At 41.4% G+C, this 22,251-nt stretch overlaps 1 protein-coding gene across 2 annotated transcripts in view; it reads right to left on the bottom strand.

Moving 5' to 3' along the window:
- The window catches only part of slc12a5a (solute carrier family 12 member 5a), a 148,648-nt gene that overhangs the window by 27,545 nt on the left and 98,852 nt on the right, over positions 1-22,251 (bottom strand). For both annotated transcript variants that reach the window (XM_041947868.1, XM_041947861.1), the window contains exons 2-4: positions 16,360-16,460; positions 15,703-15,840; positions 176-322 (exon numbers count right to left, since the gene is read on the bottom strand). In XM_041947868.1, the coding sequence (XP_041803802.1) occupies positions 176-322; positions 15,703-15,840; positions 16,360-16,460 (386 nt within the window). The remainder of the gene's footprint in view (positions 1-175; positions 323-15,702; positions 15,841-16,359; positions 16,461-22,251) is intronic.

Below are 22,251 nucleotides of genomic sequence, written 5' to 3' on the forward strand. Positions count from 1 at the left end.
TCTGCTGCCATGTACGCTGTTATATACCTCTCTCCAGTTTAAGGTCACTCTGTAATGACACTTTCGAAATGTGCGAGCGTCTGATTTCAGGATAAACCAGGTCAGCCTGCTGCCCCCCCCCCATCACAGAGTGCTGCGACCGACGGGCGAAAAGAAAAGTAGGTAACACACTCACTGTGGCACAGCACATGAAGACAATGACGAAAGTCCCAATGACTCCTCCGATTCCCACCAACCAGGTCATCCTGAGGAAGAGGATCACTCCGAAGATGTTCTGGATGCACGGCAGATAGACGCCCATCAGAGTGCCGAGCTGGGGGGCCTGCAGGAGGATGAGGGGAGATGTCATTCAAACTTGTGGACCAATGAGGTTAATTAATGAGCTTTATTTGCAACATTTTAAGTGATCATGATTGTAATTTGGCCTGCACTGTGGCACCGTTCTTCCTGCAATTTTGAGGAGTTTAATGATGAAGATTCAGTTTAATTTTGAATCTCAGACAGCCATCAGACAACAGGAGGTAAACGCTTAGCTAAGTATCACATACTTATTTGCCTGACACGCCAGATGTGCAGCACTCGCGGAGTGACTCCTGCTTCACTCTGCGAATCAATGAAAGTCACCACAGCAGCCGTGCATGCTGGAAGTCACAGCGTGCAAATTTGCTATAGTTTCTGTGTGGCGTCTTTTTTTCTCCGAGGGTCACGCACATAAAACAGAATACAAAGAAAAGACACTACAGATGGTCATGCTGCCATTAAGGCAAAACAGACATTTACTTGTAGGCCTTCACAGATTGTTACTTTCAAAGGCCCAATTTGTAATTGTCATATGGTGCTTTCACTTGAAATAGCTGCTGTTGCCACATTACTGGCTGTGTTCATTTTTATTTATTGTAACCATGTTTTCCATTATGTCAGTGTTAACAGATTCTTTGTTTCTCTCACTGTTGCTTGTTAGTGTTAGCTTAACATGCATTTTAACCTTGCAAGTATTTAAAAGTTAAAAGGCTCAGCTGTTCCATCTTTGCCAAATTGCACCTTTTAATCGCCGTTTTCTAATTTAAGGATTTCCCCCATTGCCTTCTGTAAATCCTTTGTTGATTCCCGGAACAATAATTACTTCAAGTCCTGCAAACAAAGAAAACTTTGAGATCAGGAGGCAGCCAGGGGACCAATCTCTTCAATGGATGGATGGATTATTATGTTATTTCTTTACAGGCTCCTTGCAGTGGATTTGTTCGAGTTGTTTTTGCTGCAGTGCTGTCCCTGGTGTGGATCAGTGGACAAAGAGAGAGCTGCTCTCTACGTCCTTATACAGAGCGAGAATCAGTTTCAAGGCCGTTCCATTCAAGGCAATTACTGACACTGAAGATGTATTTTGTGGCACTTCAGATTGATTAATTGCAGGTTTCTTTTCCTGAAGGTTTTTAGGATGTTCTTGTGTGTGTGTGTGTGTGTGTGTGTGTGTGTGTGTGTGTGTGTGTGTGTATGCACCTATTTGTTTGTGTACGGTATATGAATGTGTGTGCATGTGCCTGTGTGGGTGTGTCTACACCACCGTGATGGCATGTATTAAATCTGAAGGACGCATCAGCTGACCCTGTACATAATGGAGAAATATTCATTTCCTGCTCAAGGACAGCTTGGCCAATGAAGGGTAATTATACCGATATCCAGCCATGACCCATTTTACCAAGTGAGAGTGCAGACCTTAACTGTCACATCATTGCATCACAGATAACACGAACCTCCTGCGCTGCATCTCTTACACTTAAAAAGCAGACAAGCAGGATGAGTAGAAGGCTGATTAGCTGTTGGACAAGATTTTACAATACAGATATTACAAAAAGGTGCATATTCCTCAGATTGGAAACAAAATGTATCAGGGCAACAATAATTCATCTCAAGCATTTGAGCAAAATAAGGATAATAATCTGTGTTATTCACTAGTTGGTATGTCTACCAAACATATATCCTGCTGAGCTGAAAATCACATATCTTCAGATTATTTGAATCGTGTCTCAGATGGATAAAAATCCAACACAAATCAGATAAATTGGCTCGATATAAAACCGTGGGGCCCTATCCCTCAATCAAATAACCTTTCCCCAAACAAGAACACGTGATATTATTGATGCAAAACATCCAAGAACAGGCCCAGCCAATAATCATCCTGATGCACAGCCAGCAGTTTGAGATAATTAACAGCAGCAGCAGTTCACAACTACAAATATAGATGAGCCGAATGCACCATCTGTAGGCAAGGAAGTAATAGCTTCTAACGCTTGTGTCACCTGCTGGCAATAAGTGTTATAACCCCTTTTCTGTTTAATCACATTGTATTTGCCTGTTTTGGATTTTAAAATGATAGGACAGTTTTATAAGAGACGCTTCTGACAATGTTATCTTAGTAAAAATTCACGTTAACTAATGTTGCTACTAATTATGGCAGAAGAATTATATAGTACAGTAGTGAATGAGTGAACAAACGACCAGTTCTGGACACAGCCAATGAGTTCACGGGTGGTTTTCAACACACGTGCTCAATCAAAGGCTCTCCCACTAATCAAGTTGCTGGCCACACGCCAGGAAACTTAACAGTGAGTCAACAAAGGCAGTGAAGAAGACGACTGCTCTCTAACAACCAAGTTTAAGGGCTCCTTTGTTTTCAGTCTTTGTTTACAGCATGTGAAAAAAGACTCTTGACAAATATATCATTATCAGACTCTTGAAACTCTCATATCTATCAAGATCATTCACTTTCTTTTGTCTTGAGTCTCCAAAATGCATCATGAAATAAATAATGATGTGCTTTGGGAAGTATCTTAAAAAAGGCTTGGTTATCAGTGATGGCTACTAATACAATTCCTCAAAAGTGGTTATTAAATCTTCCTGTAAAAGGATGGACACTACACAAGATGGAGGATTTCATAAAAAAGCCCTGCAGTGGGAAGCGACAGCAGATGCTGAATTCATAAACCAGACTTTTAATCAAATCATCCTGACAAGTGGCTGACATCAAATGAATAATATTGTGTGTGAAGCTACAGTATGTGATTTGTTTGGAGAGGCTCGCTTTCCAGCATTAATAATGCACTGTTTGCAGAGAGGAGACGAGAGAGCAAGAGCAGGAGAGAGAAGCACAGACAGAGCAAGTCCAAACAGGTCTCGCAAATATAATTATCTTCTAATTTCCTTTAGATAAACAACAGAGCAAGAGCTCACACTTGGAACTGTAATTAGCGAGCATATCACTTTGGAAACCCGGAAGAGCAGAAAATGGCTTATAAACATGTCAAATCATATCACATCATATCATATTATATAATATCACGTCATATCATATCATATCATATCATATCATATCATATCATATCATGCCAAATCATATATCAAACCATGGATCATATAATATCATATCTGTTATGTGCACATAAACTGCATCACAAATTGTGTCACATCATTATGTATGCAGGCAACTTATCATGTACATATGTTCTGCACCTTCTGAGATAAAAAGAGCGATAAAAAAGGAGAATGCATCAGGCACCAGACATAAATTACAATTTTAAATAAAATGTAGTGCTCTATTTTCGCACCTTAGCTTAACCCCTTAACGCCGATTGTCGCAAATTTGCATCATACTGCTTTAATCCACATTGCGGCCGAATCCTGCATGCATTCCTCTAATGTTTGTGCAAATTACATCCGTTGAGTTGTTGTTACAATGTAATGGTATTTTTTTAATATAATTCTAAATAAATTCAGGCGTCAAGGGGTTAATTATAAAGCACACACCTTATAATCCACATTTTTACATCTTACCAAGATCTGCACTGTAATCAAATTCGTTAAATGCATTCCTTTCCTAATGAAACATTTGCAAAACAGACTTCTCTTAAATGTTTGAAACCTGCATTGTTTACATCTATGCTAACACATAGGCAGTGTTCTTCTTCCCTGCCTTTGTTCGTGAATTTCTGCATTTCCTGGTCCATTACTGCCACCTGTTGGTCATGAAGACCACATGAAACCAATGGCAGGAATGTGTGTCACGTCACCTGCGTGCAGGTGCATGAGTCCTCATGTGCACACACAAAAGCAAACTAAATCGAGGCCTACATAGAAAAACGTTTCTCCACAGTGCTGCTAGTGGTCAAAAATTCCACAGGGAACCTTTAACTTTAGGTTAAAAGTTTTTAATGTTGACTGAAAGTTCCATCATAGAATAAGCCCTGACCTTCTCAGTTATTTGTCGGTATGAAAATTTGAGGATAACTGGGCAACATTGTCAAGGTGGCGAGTAAAATCCTTGCTGAGCAGCAACGCTCTTTGTCAGACATTTTTAGCTGGCAAATCACACCAAAACAAACTCCATCCATGAATGTTACACCTCTGCACATATTTGTCTAAAGCTGAAACACTGAAGTTAACCCTGATAAGGTAGTCTATCCATGTCCTTAACACACGCTGTCAGTCCCAGAGACCCAACTCTTCAAATAAGTTATTAGTGAGCATGTAAGGAACCTAGTTAGTAAGGATAACTGCAGTCAAGTGAGCCGTCATATGCACACAAAAAAACCTGGTCAAGCCAGCTGTCGCATGGATTTTGATGTGTGTTGGTATTGTTATGGTACTGGTGCTGGGAGCAGCCAAAAAGGACAAACACTGGACCCTCCCCTCTGGCCAGATTCAGTTTACAGGTTGAAGTTATCATTCATCACATGTAAAAATAACAGCTCTAATAACACCATAAACGGCCTCTTGGTTTCCCATACAGCTAATAATTATCTCATCCCTGTTGTTATTGTAGTTTTAATGTTCTGCTAAAGTGTCAGCTGCATTTTTTCTTTTTTTGGTGACAGTGCATTTGCCACATGCGTGCATAGTCTCTTCTCTGAAGAGCCGACATGAAACCTACCACCATGCCTGTTCTACAACTTAATCCTCGCAGCGGGGAATCTCTCAACCTTCGGCCCCACCGAGCTTTAATCAAAGATCCACATCATGGCCTCCACGGGAGAACAAACCTCATCCATCTCTGTCACCTCCCCCACTATATGATAATGATTTGCACAGTTTGTCTGTTGTCTAAGCTATGCAAATCAGATTGTGACTCGCTTTGACTGTGCCCTTCAGTGTGTGGCAGACAGGGTTGTTCATCATCTCATAGTCAAGGGTCTTAATAAAGTTTTTTTTTTTTTTGAATACTGAAACCGTGAATGGGATTCTACCTTTAAAACTACATTTGTATTATCTAAGCAATGTTTACATTTAGTGGAATATTTTTGCTCTCTGCGCACCCATGCTGCCACATGAAGTATCACTATCAGGCCGTATTTCCTCACTTAATCTGAGGTTAGTTTGACAATCGAAGGTGTAAAATCATTTTACTAAAACAGTCAGCTCTTTTGAAAACTGACAAAACACAACGGTGCCTCTTTTCACCTCTAAGTTCTTTTCTTTTCATGACTCCCAGACCACCCAGTAGCAACGCTGTAATTAAAAAGACTGAGTTTCCACTGACAGGTCCTTCAGGGACTTGGTGTGTAATGTACATTAGCAGGCTGGTGCTGCAGGTAGAAAGGTACCCCCACCATCAGCACTTTGTTGTTAGACCCAAAACTGCTGCTGCAGCACAAAGTGGTCTGAGGTCAGTGTGTAATAACAAGTGAGTTATTAGAAGAAAACCTGTGTGCATTTACATACTGTAGTACACAATAACAGGCTTAACACCCTCAAGAGGGTAAAAGAGAAAAGTCCTTTCAAGGTGGATGATTCTAATTAAAACTGATTTCTAAAACTTCAGACTTTATTTTGTGGCGTTTGAAGTCAAAAAGGTGAACACATATTTTACAGCCTGTTTTATTCGGCCAAATCCTTTGCAGTAGTCACTTCAAAGAGATCAAAACAGAAAAGAGAGTTGTCTGACGAATAGTTGCAACCATGATAGCAACTTCCTAGACTGCTGATTGTATCAAAAATAGATAAGGAAAAAAAAGTATGGCTTTGTAAATTCAAATAGCACATTAAGGCTAGATGGCGGCATCCAAAAAAGATAGCATCTTGGCAGAATAGTTTGTCAAAAAAGATGAAAAAATAAATAATATTCATATGTTTCTGTAGACTTAGAGGAAAGCTGGTTAAAAAGCATAGAGCAACGGAAAATAATGATGACAGATTATACTAATCTGCCCTAAAAGGTGTGTAAATACTGTTCAGTATTACAACAAAAAAGGTGTTTATGCCCCAAAACACTCCACAGGAGAGCAACATAACGAAAGTAGGCAACAACCCTCTCCAGACTGCAAAATGTCATTTTCCCCGCCTGCTCTCCCACACAATGGAGAACCACAATCAAGCAGACCTCGTATGTTGGCCGCTGTATGAGTGTCTGCAGCAGCTCACAGCTGAGTGTTAAATTATAATCCAGATTCAACAATAGGCGGGCTTTGAAACATGGTGTTTGCTAGAAATCCTGGGTGTTACATAAGATGTACAGACACAGATAATAGATAATGAGAGGGCTTACGCTGAATCTGAGAACCTGAACATGATAAAACACCTCTGTGGGTTTGGTAAACAGCCACCAAAACGAAAACTCTGCCGAACTAATGAATTCTTCTAACGATTTCATATTGAGAAATAGCCTAAAACAGATGAAACGCTTGCGCATGCATTCAATCAATGACCCAATGGGAGAAAAAGGCTGGCCGTTTAATGAAAATGCTGCTTTTCTATTTTCGTTCAATTGGTGTTTCATTTGTTCATTTGTGGATGGGGACTGCGGTCCCGACCAGCATCTGCTCTGATAGACACACACACAGGCAGAATGAATGTCTGTTTAATGGGCTTGGAGCCAGCAGAGTGATGATTTCCCCGGAGAGCGGGCCACCGCGAGCAAAGGCAACACTGACTGCCGCAGAGCCACAGGTAGGCCAGCGTGGCACCACTGAACTAGGAAGGAACAGCTGCCCCCCGACCCCCTGGGAAGCGCAGTCGACCCACTGAATGGATGGCTCAGGTGTGTTAGACGCACAGCAGGACCTTTCAATACATCTGCCGCGGCACCTACTTCAGATTCACTGCCTCCTGCGGCCCGACCACTTACCACTAGCCTCTCACCAGGCTGTGTCTGTCCAGCCTCTAAATCCATCAGGAGCACTTTATTCAAAGGAAGCACTCAGATCTTCTACCAAAGGAAAAGTAGTAATAGCACAGTGTAGAAACACAAAAGTCCTGCATTAAAATTTTACTTGAGTTGAAGCAAAAAATTTTAGCATCAAAGTTTTTGGTATTATTACTCAGAATCTGATAACTTAAGTTATCAAAAAATGCAGTGGAGTAAAAAGTACAATTTGCCCTGAATTGTAGTAGAGTAGAAGTATACAGTAGCAGTAAATGGAAATACTTGAAAAAGTTTCAAGTACCTCAAAATTGTATTCAAGTACAGGACTTGAGTAAATGCACTTAGTTACTTTCCACCACTGCACAGGATCCACTGAGCTCCGAGGCTCACTGGTACAATATCCAAACAGCATGTCAGGGCATTAAAGGAAATCAGTCTTCATCAACTAAATTCTACACCTCACCTAAACTGTTTGTTTTCACCTTGACAGCAATGGTTTCCTGACCTTACCCTTTGACTTTTAGCAGCCATAACTTAACCAAACCTTAACCACAGAGGTGGCAGATCATAAAACACTCAGACAGGTCATGACAACCTCGCTTTCCTACTTCCTCCCTAAAATCTATTTACTACTTCTACTTTGAAGACTGTAATTTCATTCTGTATATTCTTTAGCACATGCTGTATTGATCAATTCTTCCCGTCTCTTCTCTCATACCCCCACAGCGTTATTTCAATGCTCCTGACACCTCCTCAGTGTCTGAGGCCAGCAAAGGTAGCTCTCTGTGCTAGATGTTAGAGTTTGGAGAAGAGAAGAGTCAAAAAGGGAAGGTGAAAGCAACTCCATATCCTTGGCTAGCTGCAGGGGACAGAAAATGAAAGAGGAAAGAGGTGTAGGGGGAGGAACGTGGGGATACTTCATTCATCTGAAAGGAGAGAGGAAAGGAAACGTCCAGGCCCTCAGGCTCTGGGACGCCCTGCCAACCTGCTTAGGCTGGCAAAACAAGTGTCATCTTATAAATCGCTTCTTACAGGATTTTTTTATGCTCTCCAGCAGGACCACAATCTACAGCACATCAAAAAATACCTCTGGTTCTGTGGTGCAATGTTTATTAGTTGTGTCGAGGCCAGCTGATGGCAACATGCAAAGATTACTGTAGGATCACATCATCGAATTCAACATCATTTTCTACAGTGGGACAATAGACCTCCATCGAAACTTTTTCAATACATATTATAATTAATTCATTAGTCAAATGTTGTACATCAAAGTAACACATTATATGTAAGGCATTCTTGTTGGATTTCTCTGTATGGTTGGTAAGAAGAAGAGGAGCAGGGGAACAAGAGAGAAGAGGAGGAGGGAACAAAAGGAAAAGAGAGGAGATTAACAAGTGATAGAGGAATATGCAGGAGGGAGAGAAGGAAGGAGATGAGAGGCAAGGAGAGGAGGAAATAGGAAAGGAGAGGGGCAGAGAGCAGAGGAGAAGGAGGAGAGGAAGAAAGAAGAGAGAAGAAGAAGGAATGGAAGAAACAGATGAGATAAGGAGCAGAAGAGGTGGGGAGACTTAGGAGAGGGAGGGGAGAACAGGAAGGAGAGGAAGAAAGAGGAGAGGAACAGAAGGAGAGGAGAGGAGGGGAAAGGAAAGGAAAGGAAAGGAAAGGAAAGGAAAGGAAAGGAAAGGAAAGGAAAGGAAGAAGCAGGAGAGGAAATGGCAGGAGAGGAGAGGATGAAGAAGACAGAAGGAAACAAAAGAACAGAGGAGTGGAAACCGCAGGAGAAAAGAGGAGAGGAGGAAACAAAAGAGCAGGGGAGAAGAGAAGAGAGGAAGAGGAGGAAGGAGAGGTGTGTGCACACTTTCAGTTTTATTAGGCAGAAACAGAGACATGAAGTGGAGCAGGTGAGGTGGAGGGAGGGAGGGGTGGAGGGAGAGGAGGCTAATGACAGTGAGGGAGGCAGACTGGGAGCTTGTAACGCCATCTCCACGCTCTGCTGGCCAAACAGGAGCTGATAGGGCAAATGTGTTTCTGCTCAGGTGTGCTGAATTATTAAACAGACAGCGAGAGGAGAGGCCAGTGAACATCAGCCTCCCTGACCGGCTGCGGATGAACCAGTCACTCAGCGGTCAGCAACGCGTGTGTGTGTGTGTGTGAAAGCGTTATCCACTGGTTATCTGTAAAACACTGACTGTGAACGTCCTCTGTGGTGCTGAAGACTCACCACCTCGAAATAGCGTCTACATGTGTTACTAGAATATTCTAGGTTAAAAGACTCCACAAAGCCTCATGTGTTCCCACCAGTTGTGAAACCTCTATTTAGCCGCACTATCACAGTCAAGGCTAAAAGTCTCCTTATCCACGAATGCACACGTGCTGCTGAAATGTAGCTACGCTCAATCTCTTGCTCTCGGAAATTCAGGTCAGCAGTAACCTGGCTTGGATATAAGTAGGACAGGTGAGCTGAAAATGTATTCTGCACTGCAAAAACTCGCCTACAAGTAAGAAAAATAATGTTTTGTTAAGAAAAATTTGATAGTGTCAAATAAAAGATCTGCCAATAAGGCACATCAAGCCACTATGAAAATTAAAAGTAGCTATAAAAACTTAAAACAATGCATGAACCTGCACAAATTTAAAATAAAAGTTCTCAAAGCTGTTTTATTTGCTGTTTTAATTGAGCTCAATTAAGTTTGATAATGACATGCAAATGGTGCTTAACAAGACAATCTTGGATTAGAAAAAATAACAATTTACAAGCTAAAATAAGATATTATAACATAGTTCAAGCTTCTCAGATGAGAAAATTTGCTGCCTTTCTTTGTCATATATGATTGTAAATGGAATATCTTTGATTTTTGGACTTTTGTTTGGATAAAAAAAGACATATAAAATCATCATCTTGGGTTTTGATGAGTGTTCTTTCACAGCTGTTTAACATTTCATGGACTAAACGATAAATCGATAACGAAGCGTTATTTACTGCTTTACACTGTGCAATAAAAACCTCCACATTTCCTGTTTCCTCGCCTTGTCTTAACTAAATGGACAAAATGTGAGGTGTGAAATTCCTGTTCAGCTCTCCTGTGAACGCATGTGCTCCCTGCCTGTAATATCTAACATGAATTGACATTAATCAGGTTACATCCTGCAGAGGGTTGCTGTTGGGTATACTGACCGTTACATCAGTCTAATGAGAGAGGGAGGGAGTGAGGGGGTGAGGTCAAAGATAAGAGCAGGGATCATAAAGCACCTGCAAGGGAAACAACGTTGATGTGAAGGAACATTACGCTGGAAAAAGCAGGGACAGGGAGCGTATGGTCTAATGTCCCCGCAAGCACTCGACTAGAAAATGACTTGAACAAAATAAAAAGAGGTTATTGGTTTGTGCTTTGTTTAGTTTGGCCAGTACACAAGACAATATAGAGTAAATACCACTGCATATGGACAGTATGCCGGATTTTAATAAACAAACAAAACATAAGAAACCTCTGCAAACTGTCCATCTGCTCAGCTTGATTTCTGAACTTCTAAGACTCAAGGCCAAGAAAGTTTGCCATTTTCACTGACACAGATTTTAGGTTCAGCCTTCAAGGCAATAATTTTATCATCTAAAACAAATAGCAAGAATTAAAAGTCTCATGTCCAGACAAGATTTAGAGAAGCTAGTTTGCAAGGTGCACTTCTGCAAATGTCCCCTTTTAAAGATGATTATTTTTGGTTTTAAATCTTTCAAGATGGTTTCCATTTAGCTATGGAACAAATTTTAAAGGGCTGTTCACTTTACAAATTAATATAAATCAGATCAACAATACATATCTGTAATTATTGAGAATATAAAGCTAACAGGTCTTTCAGAAGGAAATATGGAAAGGATGCATTTAGCTTCTATGCTGCACACAGACAGGACAACTTATGATTTTACTTTAATGTATATCTTGTATGTTTTTTGTCTATTGGCATTTAATTTAACTTAAAAATATCGTATTCTCTTCTTCACTTGTTTCTAAACCTTGACTGATGTTTTAGCTGCTTGGAGGCAGAGCTACAAGCTGTAAACAACACTGGCATATTGTCACCTTACGAAGTTGATATACTGAACATGTTAGCAACGAGCTGATTCATTCAGCAGATAAAGAGCAGCATTAGCTTTGATTTGGGGTTGTGTTTCTGGCCACCTGGGGAATATAATATTCGCTCTCTTTGGAGCTCTGTTTTGGTCTCCACCAACTCCTGGGGGAAGCATCTGGTTCTTTAGCTGCTAAATGCTCCACTATGTTCACCAGTCTATGGTTTGGTGCATTGAGGAGAGCGTAGAAGGTTTTTTGCTAAAAACAGCTGCAGCAACAGTGAAGAAAAACTGTAAAGCTGTGGTCAAGAAACCAAAACAGCAAGCTGAAAGATGCTAAAATGCTCCAACGACTTCAATGGAACAGCAGAGCCTGGTGATAATTCTCTGAGAGGGTTTTTCACAAGTTACTTGATCAACCAAAAATATTGATTCCAGCCACTTCAGATGCTGCTTTAATGCATGCCTTTGCCTTATTTAAGACACTTGAATTGATACTGTGTTTGAAAGGTACTGTGCAAATACACTCGGCTTGTTACGTTGGATTTTAAATGAGTGAGGTCAGGGAGGAGAAAAGCGCTGGCAGATTAGCTGTGACTGGCTTCCATCGTAACCTGCGCGACCTCCAGACTACTCCCTCATGTCACACGCTGACCAAATCTCTAATCTTGGCTTTCACACTGCGACAAAGAAAGCTCACTGCCTCGCTCTGCCTCTCTCACAACTCGCTCTCTCACCCACTCAAGGGAGCGATGATGAAGGAGATGGAGAGCGAGGACGGGAGGGAGGGAGGGAGGGAGTGGAGCGAGAAATAGAAGAGAGGGAGCGAGAGAGAGGGGTCGCTGTGTGAGCGATAAAACGCCACAGGCTGCCTTAATGAAAAGCCTCTCATGGCGATGGAGAGATTGCCTGTGGAATGGGCTGCTGATTGGAGAAGCAGCAGCTTGGTGTAGCGTGCAGACTAATTAAAGTATTGAAGGGGTTGGGGTGACAGGGGGAAGATTAGACCTGCTCCCAGGGTTAGCCGAGCTGAGGAGAGTCAAACAAATACACCTCGCATCTGGGACGACTGGGAGCGATGGGATAATGGGGGAATATACCACGAGCAAACAGTTCCACAGTGAGCCAACGCTGAACTCCCATGTGGACACTGCTGTTGTCTGAAGCGGCTACCTGCATTATTTGTACAATGTGGACATGACAGAAAGTAGCTGTTTAAAGGTTACATCTCTATCCAGAAACAGCGTCCCCATTACTCTTGATAAGCCGCAGATCTCACCGTCAGCTGTTTTCACGAGGAATACTTCTTCAGTGGAAAAAGCTCCAGTGAAAACTGTTCAGAGGGAGGAATATCTTGATAAGCTGAAGAATTGTTCCTGGAAACAGAGGCTGCTGTTGATGTTTTCAAACTTAATTTGAATTGTATCAGGCTGGAGGCAGAAATCTCAAAGGCTGTTATCTATAAAATAAAACTAAAACCATCTAGATATCACTCAAGGCGAGGGAAAAAATTATAATGTTTTTTGCTTATTTGGGTGAACTGGCCTTTAAAAAATGAAATTTTACTGAGGTTTAATAGTATGTTTTGTCCTCAAATGGATCGTCACGCTTCATCATCATAGCTATCTGTCAAATACTTCCATGGAGCCATCAAGCTCTTGCACTTGGAGGTTTATTCTTGACCTTGGAAGTGTCAGTTTGACAGAAAATCCCTGGTTACTCACTTGGTGTTTCTGGTGAATTCAGCCACATCTTATGGGCCTTCATCAGGGAATGCAGTGTGCTCAGATGTCATTGAGATGGCTTAGTTTAGTTTTTAACAAGTGTCTACTGCGATGGTAGCAGTTCTGTGAGGCTGTACTTGGTGGTGGTTTGAGCTAAATGCTTACATCAGCGTGCCAACATGCTCACAATGAAAATGCTAACAGCCTGAAATTTAGCAGGTATAATGTTTACCACATTCATCGCCACATTTTAGCATGTCTGCGTGCTAAGATTTGATAGTTAGCACTAAACAGAAAGTACAGCTGAGGCTGATGGGAATTTCATTCTTTTTTCAGATATTTATTCATACATCAAAATATCAACTAAATGTTTGTGCGCCATCAGTTAAGGGATCACCAAGGTTATAGCAATCCACCACGATGTGAACATCAATTTCGGATCAAAATTAATGGCAATCCACTCAATAGTCTCAACATTTCACTAAAAACTAGAGCTGCAGTGGTGGCTCTAGAGGAAATGTCTGAGGACCACCATAAGTCAGAGGGCTTTATCCTCTGGGGGCCATGGATTAAAAAGCTGAATAGCAATCCATCTAATAGCTGTTGAGATATTTTAGTGTGGACTTAAGTGTTTGAATGACATTACCACCCCTATAGCCATGTTGCTAATGTGGATAAAAATTCAATGCTTCGGTCAGGTGTTAACAACTGAACCATCTCCAAGACAAATGAGCAAACTTCATCCACTGATAAGATGTTGCTGAAATCTCTGGACAAACCACGCAAACCTTATAATAAGATAAATAATTTTTCCACTTTTTTGTACTTTTAACAGTCTGGTTGTTCATGCTGAAATGCAGAAGTCAGTGCGGTCATGAGGCTGATTGCACCTAACCCTCATCTCCTCTGCAGTTAAAGTGATTTCTCACTGAGGATCTACTGTGTATCTGTAGGTCTCATCTGGATTCACAGTGGGGGGGTGGACAGTATCTCAGATTGGTACACTGCCATCCAAGGTCATCATCAGTGACGCGCTTCAAGGTGAGAAACAAGAAGAAAACCTGTCTGAGTCAAAGCGAGACAGCTGAGGTCAAAGGTCACAGAAAAGCTGTCAACCTGTCACTGCTGTGGCCACTCACAATGTCTAAACTGTGTTTTATGTCACACCGTCTCGGTCTGGAGTTACAGAGTTTGAAAAGTCAGTGTGAAATATGCAAAGATGTGAATCAGTCCATTTCCTATCAGCCTGTCACACTAATTTAGGATAACTTCTTTCATTATTTGCATTATCATCATCATTATCAGTGTCCCTTCTCATTGTTGTGCAATGTCACATCTCGCCTTGCTGCTAAAACCTCCGTCTCCCACAGGATTAATAATGTAGCTGTATATCAAGTGCTGTCTATCAAGTGCCGAGAAAAAATGTAAAAAAAAAGCCTGAAAAGTAAACTCCTTCCTGCTGGCATCTCAACACCCAACAGCAGAAAATACCAGGGGATGATGTGGAAGGAACTCATTAGTGAGTGGCATTTAAGATGCAATCCAGTAACACGAACAGGGGATTTATAATATCAACAGAGCGTGATTGACAAGTTCTAAACTGGTGGAGTTTTTCTTCCTCTCCAGTGAGTGTGTTAACAAAACAATCAAAAACTCTGCTATTAGGGATTCATGATGTAATCTATCAGAAAGTACAAACCTATATTTGGTAACACTTAATGACCTTTCCCTGGCAACAAGCACACCAACCCTTCCTCAGGTGAACAAGTTGTCCAGGGTGTGCAATAAACAATATTACAGGAGCGAATGTAAATCCACAGCAAAGTGATTTATCTGTGCACACTGCATCATACTCAGCAGGGAGTCTGGTGCAAGTTGATTTTAGACATTTATTTCAGAAGGATTCATTTTTCATAACTAGAAACCTTCCTGTTTTTGTGCAGACAGCTTAAACTATCATTTCAACATTATTATTTATATTGCAGTCGGTAAAATCATCAGTCTGTGCTTTATCAAACTGGAACAGCAGCAACATGAAAAGCCCTCTGGAAACCTGCAGCATACACACCTGTTAACAGTATGCTGCTTTTAAGCACATTGTATATTTAATTATATTACAAATAGATGATAGCACCTCAGCAGTTACAAGCATTATAATGCATCATAGAAATGATGATGCACAATGACCACAGAAATCCAATTAAGCTTTTGTGTTTACTGCAGCACACTTAAAGCTAATCGCTTGCAGTATTTATTGATTAACGGTAGAAATACAAGGATTTTTTAAAAAGGAGCAGGTCAGTTTCACCTGTTTTGGACCCAGTTGTCCTCATGCATTGTGCTTGCTGCCACAGAAGACAGAAATCGCCATAGTTTACAGTAAATTAGGTCCTCCTGTGGCGAGCGCAGCTCAGCATATGATTTAGGTGATAAAAAGAGAAGATAAAAATGGGGAGAAAATGCAAATAAGCTGCTGATAATGTACCACAGTTTAACACCTGAGTGTTTTGGCCAAAATTTTATATTGTCACAGGTATTTGAGAGCAAAACAAAACAGAACAAAAGATATAAATTCTTGGACTTTTATGAAAATTACAAATATCTAAAAAAGACATTTTGTTACTAATTTCATTGTACTTGTAACTTGCATGTAAAGTGCTTATGATCATATAGAAAGCGCATTTGAAGAATCATTATTGCTATGAACATTACATAAATACATATGTATAATACAGCGAGTCAGACTATCTTTGTATTTATGTGTGGATTCTGTTTCATACCTTGACGGGTTTCTTGCGGGATGACTCGGCCTCGTTGTTCTCGGCCTCCTCATGCTCCTTGCTACCTTGGGGCAGGTTGGAGTAGTTGGCCAGGCTGCTGAGAAGAGACGACACCATGGGGCTGGTGTCCATCTCCTCCTGCAGGGATAAAAATCACGGTTTTAAAGACTGCGAGCCAAACGCCACATCTTTAGTACAGCTGTACTAGACCCTTTCACCTGGCCAGGTGAACCAGGGACTGCAACATGAATACTGTATTATACATGGTGAGTGTGATAAGTTTCAGTTACTGTGCTGCACCCCTTTTGCAAATGTCACCCAACTGAAAACTGTGCTTACACAGTAAACTGTTCATTTTCTGATTTTGTTTTCCTCTTTCTTGTTGAATCTAGAAATCCCACTGAGAGCACAATGTAAACAAAGTTGTGCAGAGTTGTGGCAAATTGCCTCGTTGAAGTTCTTTCCTGTAGCAGTGTGAGATTTGCTTGCATTAACCTGAAGCTCCCACATGCCCTTCACGCAGTAATTACCCTCATTAATCGATGTCAGGGCCTCTATTCAATCACTGAATTGTGAGAATGAGTGTACCCTGCCTCGTACGCTCATGCCCGATTGTGTCCGTTAACAAATCAGTGTGTGGAGAATACTGGACCGCACCTCAAACAGGGCCATGTTCTTGCCGTCATACTGCTGGCTCTTCTCTGCGGCAGCATCGCTGCTGTTGATGAAGGGGCTGCTCTCCTTGGGGTTACTGTCACCTGGAAGAAACAGACAGACACACACACACACTTCCACTTTTAGACCGGACTGAAAGACCACAGAGACATCAGCATTATGCAGTCGTGAGCTTCTACGTGTCAAAATAACCCTTTTACAGCTTTCATTTATTTATTAATTTATTGTTTAAGCCAAGACACACAGAAAGCTCAAACTAGAGGACATCTGCCAGGAGAGCAGGGGAGGCTTGTCGTCTCCACAGAGCGCCCACAGTCAGAAATGCAGAGAAATAGAACCACAACTAATGGAGTGTGCATTCACAATATGTGCACAGCTATATATTCCATATGGCCACAGGAGGAACATCTCAATCAGTTTTTCGCTGCGCTGACAAACGACAGCAACACAAGTTTCAACGCTGACATGGAGAAATTATAAGACATGTTCAAACGCTCGGCAGCTTTTTACCCTCAAAACACACAACGGCAGAGGCTGTGTGATGTTATCTAGGTGACAGCTTGCTGAAGGCATCATGACTCCATCGAGAAGCATCTGTCGACAAGCTCACAGTCTAGGGCACAAATCTTCAAAACAAACAGTATTGGAGGGACAGGTCCATCTCTTGGGACACTTATTGATCGTACCCTCTGCGAGATCATCGACAAGCTCACCGATTTCCAATTGAGGTTTGAAAATGGATTACAAACAACACCAGACGTTGGTCGATCCATTTTTACTGTGTGACTGTTCCACTCACACTATGTGCAGTAAAATAATAACAATAACATTAATTATTATTTCTCTCTCTGCCTAAAGAGTAAAAGAAACAAAACTGACCATAAGAGTCACTGAGACAAAAGTGAGGAGAGAATGTTCTTCAAACTCAACACTTTCTGAACCTTATGTAGGTAGGTATTTAGGTATTTGTTTATCTTAGAACTGGCTCACCGGTTAGACGGGCAGGTGCTTATTACAGAACAAATAACTGAGGTGAGAAACACCTTTGTCTCTGCTGGAATGTGCAGGAATTACAGCGGCCTATTAATGCTTCTACATTAGACACCTGTGGTGGCTCTGTGGGTACAGAGAGGGACCCGCTGTCATGGGTTTGCACCCTCAGGAATGTAAATAGAAATAAGAGAGCTACAGCTACACTTTCAGGCATGCCATGGGAGCTACAAAAACTCCAGTTCAGGCTGCACTGTCTGTTCTCCTTCATGTTTGTGCTTTGGACAGGCTGAAGAGAGGCTTTGCGATGTTGGAGCAAGTTTAAATTGTATGCACGCTGCAAGATGGCTGCAACAAACGATTATTTTTGTAATCGATTAATCAGTTTTGTATGGATTTAAATTGTTTTTTCATTAATCCATTCATTGTTCAGTCTAGAAAATGTCAATTCACATCACAATCACAAATCCCAAAGTGGATTTTGTTTTATCTGACCAGCAGTTCAAAACCAAAAATATTTAGTTCACAATAACACAGAGAAACAGAGAAAAGCAACAAATTCACTGATGTGAAAACCCGGAAACTGTAAATGTTTGGGATCTTTTTCCCAGATTCATTCATAATTAATTGATCAGCTGATTTCGCACTAATTGCAAGTACTGCTTCTTTAGTCATAGAGATGACAAAAAATTGCAAACAGGAGCATATACCAGAAATAATCAGGCAATCATCATCAACATGAATGCATAATACTAAAACTTTATTCACATTAGTGTTAAAGCAGTTAGTTGGGGAAATCTTATGCAGGACTAAAATCTAACAAGCAACCCCTCACATGTCTTAAACATGCAGGAGCAAAATGAAAACAAGCTGACTGCAGACGCAGCCCAGTGCTGGTAGGCAGCACCACAGCCTCATGTGGACCCAGTGTTATTTTACACCTCACTGTGTTGAGCTTTAAGCTTTGATTAGCCGTTGTGCTTGAACTGCTTCCTGACAGGTTTTCTCTTGTCCAGGTAAAAAAAAAATAATAATAATTCAGCATCACTTCACCAGTGACGGTCCTTGGTGGTGAAGGAGTAAGCGGCGAAGTAATAAGCTTATTTGCGCCTTCTCCTTCGAGCATCTCTGGAGGGAGACAGCAGATTGCTCTCCCTCTGGCTCTCGGTCCTGTCTTGGACAGAGCACCGCGAGACCAAGTTATTTATAGTCCGGATGCTGCAGCCATGTGCCATGACGTCGGGGCACCGCTAACAGCCGGCACACTGTTCTACAGAGACAGAGCAATAGGGCCACTCACACGGGGACACTGTGAAAAGGGGCCGAGCGTGAAGATTCGGGGCACAAAAAGAGCACAAAACAAACAAAAAAAAAGGAACGAAAGAAGCAGGTGGAGGAGACGTTAACACAAAGAGATGGAAAGCAAGAGAATGAGGGTGCGGATGAGGAGATGGAGAGAGACACAGATAGATGGGTCGGGAGTCAATAGTGACACGGAGACAGAGGTATGGGATCAGACAGGCAAAGACGAGGCAACCAGACCTGAAATGGGAACCTGCAGAGAGCGAGCGGGACGACGGAGACACACTTATGTCTCCGGCTCTAAAATGTAAAAGCTTCTTCTGCTGCACTTAAGGTTCAGCTCACTTTGACCTGCAGGTTGAAACACACACAGCGGTTAAAAGGGGAGGCTGGATGATCCTGCGGAGGGTTTTCAGAACACGTGAATTATAGTTGTTTGTTTTCAACTATTTTTACCTTCTCAGACCATGTGAGGATGATACGACTCTATGAGAGCGCTACAGGCATCTGTAGCTTGTTGTTAAGATGAGACAAACATCAATGGACAGAGATGAATATGTGAACTGAGGGAAGTGTACAGTATGTACTAATGTATGCATAAAAACACACAACAGTGAGCCCACTCACTCGTATTTAGATTGTGGCGTTAGTGCCATTGTCCTGACTCAAAACGTTAGATGTATATAAACTTTAGAAGGCAAGTCGGTGACTTTACTAATTTCTCGTTTTTTATCATTGCAAACTGAATTTTTAGGGTTTTGGACTGTTGGTCTGACAAAACAAGCAATTTCAAGGTTTCACTTCTGGAAAGACTGTCTGTTGCAGCCTGAAATGTGTGCACTTATACAGCACCCAGATATTTAACATCCTTAGCTCAGAGTGAACAACCGAAAAACCGTTCAAACAAATCTAATCTGGGGAAACTGGTTTCTGGTATGAGGCTCTGCACACTGGAATGACCTGTAAAACACATTTGAAGTTTTTAAATGTAAAATTCCACTCACGGTCACTTTTATTATTTGGGATTGTTTTAAATTGTTTGGCTGCGTCTGACTTGTGTCTTGTCTTCTTACATCTCTATTGCAAAAAAGATCTTGACCTAAATGAGACTTCCTGAATAACTAAAGTCAACAACAAGGAATTTACCATTTACACAACGGAGTTGACTTTGGGGTGGTGGAGGAAGCTGTGACAGCCAAGCATGCTGGCATGAGCGTAGTTAGCAGAGGTTGTAATGGCTGTGCTGTACACCTGCATGAATATGATTGGACGTTTCTAGTCAGCTGATCCACACAGCTGATGAACGTGCTAGTGATGGTAAAGCATAGCTAATCAGCTAATGCAACAACTAATGCAACTACAACCATCCCCCGTTGTTTAAACCCCCCAATGAAAAGCTTCACCTTTGCTACATATGCAAAACTACACCTGTCAGTGATTTTACATACATACATGAGTTCATTATGAGTGTCATCTCACATTACTGCTTACTATAGATTACCCTGTGGAGTGTTTATTATGTAGTAAGTGAGTGTTTCAATGATCAAAGTACAAAGACCAACACACTCTGCTTCACACACACACATAGCACTTCTTAAAGGATCAAAGGGATAAGTGATGTAAGTGAGAACACACACACACACACAAACACACAGTTGTATATCTGAAGGGCTAATGCCCCGAAGACAACTTCTCTATCCTATCACTTATCTCTCCACGGCCCATTTCTCCTCATCGTCTAATAATTAAAACTCCATCATCAAAGGAATGATGGAAACCCCCTTTTTGGAAAAATGACAGTGCCTAAAAGAGTTTTTGCTCTGACCGCATCCCCCAAGCAGCTTATCCTCCTTCAATCTGATGGGATCCGTCCAACAATGGCTCTCACTATCAAAGCCTCTGCCTATCTATGGTCAAAATCCAGAGCTTTACTGCTCACTGAGCATGCGATCGTCTCCCAAATCCTCCACAAAACAAAAACATCGAATCTACACTCTTCTCTTATTTCATATTCTAGACATTTCACAGCAGGAGTTTACAGTGCGCTGAAACTTGATGCACTGTGATTTATAACCAAGTTGGTGTCATAGCAAGGAAGAAAATGAAAGGGTGTGTTCTTCTATGCGGATTCATTTATTGTGCTACTTGTGCTCACTGTATTCAAAATGAATTGCAGAGCTGGCTTGTTTGTAGGACGGGAGATAGAAATGCATGCAGCCCATTATTTTCAATGCAACTGTATGAGCTGCAGCAGCAGCACACACTGCTCTGACTTTCTGTTGACTAAATTCAACTTTTTAACCCCCAGATACTTCCACAACATGCAGCCAATCACATCCTGACTGCAGAGCTGTCAATATGCCATTAAATCAATTATTGGCAACAATTCTGATAATCAATTGATCATTTTGCAGTGTTGGTTAATGAAGACATCACCTTGGGCTCTCATGGAAATATTGATGGGCATTTTCACTATTACCTGACATTTCATTGACTACATGTTTCATTGATTAATCAGAAAAAAGTGCCAATATTAGGGCCACAACTAATAATTATTTTCATGATCGATAAATAGTGCCAAATAATTTTCTGCAAATCAAAAAAATCAATTACTGTTTTCAGCTCTAATAAACAGACTAATCAGTGCTAAAACAAAGTTATGACAGCAACAATTTCACTATAAAGAAACACAGAGTTTAATTTGTGCGTTTTTGAATTTACTTTGTTATGTAAAGCTGAATTTTAGCTTCACAGAGACTTCAGAGAGAGGATCAGGATATTATTATTACCACAATTTTTATTATTATTTGTGAAAACAGAAAGAACAACGACTTTAAAATGAACAGATATATATGAGTGCTGTCCCACTAGTGCATTCGTCACATGTTCTGTAGCCTCTGCTTTCTATTGTCTGTGAGTATGAGCTGCACCAATCGTCAGGACACTTCCAGTGTTTGAGTGTAAACATAAACTTTTACTGCAAATGAGTAGAGGTCTGCTCCGCCGCTCTCACTCGGACAATTCGCAGTTTTCCAACAGATCTTTGAACAGAGCCACAGAGGACTACTTGGTGAGAGCTATTTGACTTTGTTTTATTGATCCTGCTTGCACGGTGGTGAGGTGGCGACAGTCACAGTTATTGCTCTCTCTCTCTCTCTTTACACTTACAGTCTGCTGTGCTCTCTCTCTCTTCCTGCTCTGTGTCACGCTGCCATATCTGCTCTTTCTCTCTGCGGACTGACTTCAAGGGGAAAAGCCAAAGAGCTAGATGTTGATTCTTGAGGAGTTGACTCATCAGAGACTCAGGGGCCACTTGTTGATTTGGTGTGTGTGTGTGAGTGTGAACATATGAGGGTGTGTATATGTGATGGCGCATATGCTTGGCTCGGGCCCCACTAACGGTGTTGTGCAGCAGCAGCAGAGGAGCGGCTGTGGCCAATTAATCTTAGCCCGGGCAGAGATGGCTGGATTTCAGCCATTTCGTGTGAAAACAGGGACACATGAAACATGATAACTAGTCCAGTGCTGCAGAAAAATGAGGCTTTTTTATACACATCCAAAATGTATCCACAGCTACTTCAT

This window comes from Chelmon rostratus, chromosome 2, assembly GCF_017976325.1.
Source record: "Chelmon rostratus isolate fCheRos1 chromosome 2, fCheRos1.pri, whole genome shotgun sequence".
Classification (NCBI taxonomy): domain Eukaryota; kingdom Metazoa; phylum Chordata; class Actinopteri; order Chaetodontiformes; family Chaetodontidae; genus Chelmon; species Chelmon rostratus.